The sequence below is a fragment of the Nanorana parkeri genome, unplaced genomic scaffold (assembly GCF_000935625.1).
Source record: "Nanorana parkeri isolate BGI_ZX_2015 unplaced genomic scaffold, ASM93562v1 scaffold439, whole genome shotgun sequence".
Taxonomy (NCBI): Eukaryota; Metazoa; Chordata; class Amphibia; order Anura; family Dicroglossidae; genus Nanorana; species Nanorana parkeri.
Window position 1 is genome coordinate 836,934 of NW_017306707.1, and position 4,034 is coordinate 840,967.

At 45.4% G+C, this 4,034-nt stretch overlaps 1 protein-coding gene across 2 annotated transcripts in view; it reads right to left on the reverse strand.

Moving 5' to 3' along the window:
• Positions 1 to 661: 661 nt before the first annotated feature.
• The window catches only part of PCCB (propionyl-CoA carboxylase beta subunit), a 23,669-nt gene continuing 20,296 nt past the window's right edge, over positions 662 to 4,034 (reverse strand). For both annotated transcript variants that reach the window (XM_018560188.1, XM_018560189.1), the window contains 4 exons: positions 3,638 to 3,738; positions 2,452 to 2,550; positions 1,578 to 1,677; positions 662 to 1,006 (listed from right to left, as the gene is read on the reverse strand). In XM_018560188.1, the coding sequence (XP_018415690.1) occupies positions 885 to 1,006; positions 1,578 to 1,677; positions 2,452 to 2,550; positions 3,638 to 3,738 (422 nt within the window). In that variant the 3' untranslated portion in view covers positions 662 to 884. The remainder of the gene's footprint in view (positions 1,007 to 1,577; positions 1,678 to 2,451; positions 2,551 to 3,637; positions 3,739 to 4,034) is intronic.

The following is a 4,034-nucleotide window of genomic DNA, read 5'->3' on the forward strand; positions in this document are numbered from 1 at the left end:
GGACGGTAGTGGCCACCACACCAACTTGTACTAACCTGTCCCACGATTACAATGTTAGGTTGTGAGGCCATCATTTTCTTTGTTTGCCAGTCCTCCTGTAGGTGGTATTATAACCTGAAAGTCTCTGAATTTGTGTCACTCAATAAAAGGAGAAGAGAAAAATGAAGTTGCCATTGCCGACTTGTTTCTGAAAATACATTCTCCCAGGCTGTCATCTTTATTCTTCATTATTTATCTGTAACCTGGACCAAACATGTTCCCAATAAGCACGATTGGTTCTGCTCAGTGACTCACTGACGAGGGAAGGGGAGATTATATAAATCATATATTCAGACAATATACAGCGAGGGGAATTTATCAAAACCGGAGCAGATTTGCACTGCAATCAATCAGCTTCTCTGTCTCATGTTCAAATCTTACCTCCGCAAACTGAAGAGAGGAGCTGATTGGTTGCCATGGGCAACTGCTCCAGATTCTGTATGCTCCAGTTTTGATAAATTCCGCCCCCCGCATCTTGTCACAGTAAGGTGATGACTGCACAGATGAACAGGAGAGCACATTGGCACAGTACAAAACCTCAGCAATGATGGCAGGCACGGATGGTGAGTAGAAATGTTTATTATCTTTAACCCCTTCGTGACTGACGACGTACAGTGTACGATCCCGGCTGGAGCAACAGACTGAAATTATTAAAATCAAGTGCAGTTGTTTTTTTTTATTTTGGGGATTTACCATGGCAGACATTAACAGTTGTAGCCTGCGGGAGATCACACCTCGTCCATAGACCGCAAGGGTAGTGTTGTCTCTTCCAGTTTGACACAAAGCAGTCTGGTTTTTTTTGTCATTTCCCAGACAGGAACGTCCGGCAGGGTAACAGATGCACCTCACAGAGGGATATTTGCATGTTTCTTCCATGGATTCACTAGCCGTTTACTTGCAAGTACTTCAAGGTCACGACAGATTCGCGTGCGTGTAGTAGAGGGCTGGATGATGTCGTCAACAAATCCTGTCCACAACAAAGTCAGTCAGTCGAGGATGTCAAAGAAAGAAAATCAATACCGAGAAACACAAATGTTCACATCTCATCTATCTAGTAACAGAATTCAAAGCTCGTGTAATCCACCTACTGCTGACCGACCTCCAAGGTGACCTGTGCTGAGAAATGTGACTCTGCTGATCTCTCCGGGCTTATTTATTCATACACAGAGAAGATATGTATTTGTTGAAGACTGTACACACCATAACGAAGGTGCCGCAAGAACAGGGCTCATCTCACGGCTGGAACACTTCAATGATTCACAAACTGCCAACCATACCACTGCTACGGACTTTGCTTGATAAAACTTTATTGTACAAGAGCAACAAACATCCCTCCGGACGCGAGCGCTTGAGAGGAGACTATCAAGCAAGTTAGATAGCAGTCGTGTAGTCATCATTAATATGCAGAGATGATAATCTGTTGTATAGGAAGAGGATCTACACCGTGCTGGGAACCAGATACATTTTTGGCAAATTGTCCCCTGAGAGAAAAAAAAAAGCTGTCACCAGTTAATGAGCTGGTCTGGAAGAAGTCTCACCTCTGACTGCTGCAGGAAAAGGGTTGGCAAACTTCTCCACGTATTCTGCCTCTGCCTCGGCTTGGTTCTGTTTTCCTCTGAATATGATCTGTACAGCCCCCTGCAGGAGACAGAAAGCGGCAACTTCATCTCTCAGCCTGACCAGGAAGAATTCTATTCCAGTCACACATTATAGACTTCTAGGTGCCATTGGCCTAGGAGATCACAACCAATCCAATTCTAAGTTTTCATATAACTGGTGGCTGTGGTGTCATTCCTGTGTAGTACCTATGCACAGCAAAGCAACGGCTTCACTTTAAATGGCATACCAACCAATAGCTTATACCTTTCCTTTGCTCCCTTGATGCACCATGCAGCCACTAAGTAAAGAGACATTCCTGGTATGGGAGAGCATGTGACTCACACACATCCCCACCATGTGACTTAGCTGGTGCATCAAGGGGAGTGAAGGAAAACCAAGTATAGCCAGTTAATGGGGGTGGGGGTGGTCATTAAAGAAAACCTCTCCCTTTGTCCTGTAATAGCGCATGCACGCACACTTACCCCCTAAGAAGGGTGGGCAGGGACTTTGTGCCGAGGTTGGGGAGGGTGCAGACATGTGATCATTCCCCAATCCAACCGTAACCAGCTAGAATGCTCAAACATTTTTATGGCTTAAAGGAAACCTATAACCAGAGAAATACAGAGGCTGCCATTGCCGACTTCCCCCTGAAAATACTACATGTCTGGCTATCTTTGGCTTCAATACTTTTACGATGCATTGGATTGGCATGGCAGCCAGACACCTAGTATTTACAAAGGGGGAGGTTGGCGCGGGCTGGCTACAGATTTCCTTTAAGCTTCTTACCATTTCCTCTTTATAATGACCTAGTACCTTTGCTCCCATGACGGCGACCTCTGCTGTTGGCCAGGCGTAGTTGACATCACCTCTTAGATGCTTTGAGCTCATGACATCATAGGCACCGCCATATGCCTGGTGACAAAGAAAATGAGTGAACATTACAGCATACAACCTCTAACACTGCACCACAGCGGCAGCTGCTTCCCGATATATACAATTATTATGAAACATTTCTGATGCAGCACCGTGGTCACAATCTGATGAAAATGAAGACTGGGAACAAAAGGCTTGAGGGGTCATTTATATGCCAGGCTGATGCCAGTCACACAGCACTACCATTCCTAGATGGCACGGGGGATAAAGGAGTTCCCAATACTCGTCATTACCATCAAGGGGCGCTAGCACCGTGCATACAACCAGCAGAACTTTTATAAACAAACCCATAAAGTGCATCTAAAGCCCTAAGGGTTTGCTTTTCCTTCTGGATAAAGTAGAGAAGAGTTGGAACCTCCTGTCAGGTTTTCACTGCCAAGTGGGTAGATTCCCTCATTCTATTTCTCCTGGTGACCACAATCGCCACCGTGGGACCGACACAAAGTGAAGGAAAAGACAACATTTGGAGTTGTCATCAAAACATTCATGGGGGGACCTTTTTCCAGTGACAACTAGGATGGGGTTTCCTCTGACTTCCTGTTGTGTTTACATGACAAGAGCCGAAGAGAAACCTTCCCAATGGGATACAAATGACAAAGAAAATAATTGCTGACAGTGGTTTCCCCCCTTGCCTCCTCCACCCAACACGAGTACACATGGCTGGCATTAGATATACAGCATGAAACTTCAACTAGCCATTCCATCCCACTGAAAGCTTCCAATGGGACCGCTTTGATCATTGTTTTCAACACTTGGACAGTAACAAGCATCTATTTGTGTCCCTGCACAAAGAATGTGCAGCATGTCAATGTGTTTATGGCCGATAGCGGAGTGATCCATTTTCTGACATCTATCAGTCAATCCAGAAGATTGCAGAAGTTTGTGTTTGACGGATGGACAGATGTCACTGGTACCTAGAGACATTAGCCCATCAATGGTCACCCTTTTAGTTTCCTTCTGTGTGGCTGTTTGGAGGGGAGTCGTTTTCCTGCACACAGCTGGCTTCCTGTTAGTCCTTGTATACTGAAGCGTCACACACATCGCCCTGTGCACAGTACGTCCTCACCTTCCTAGTAATGACTGTGATCTTGGGGACAGTAGCTTCAGCAAAGGCAAACAAAAGTTTTGCTCCATGTCGGATGATGCCTCCATACTCCTGGGCGGTGCCTGGTCAAAAAGCATACGCAATCATCAAAATGTAATACATTAGACGTTCAGCTCACCAGCACTAAGCCCATGTGAATGAGACCCAAGGCTGTCCAAACCAAGAGTGAAGCAATTTAGGTGCAAGAATAGTGTGTGTGTGTGTGTGTGTGTGTGTGTGTGTGTGTGTGTGTGATCTGACAAATAATATGCCAATGTGTATACGTGAGCCATTTACCCCTTTGGGATCAAACACAACACACAAATGTCTCCTCTCCTAAATTCTCCTGTTACCAGGTACTCAGCCTACAATATGTGCA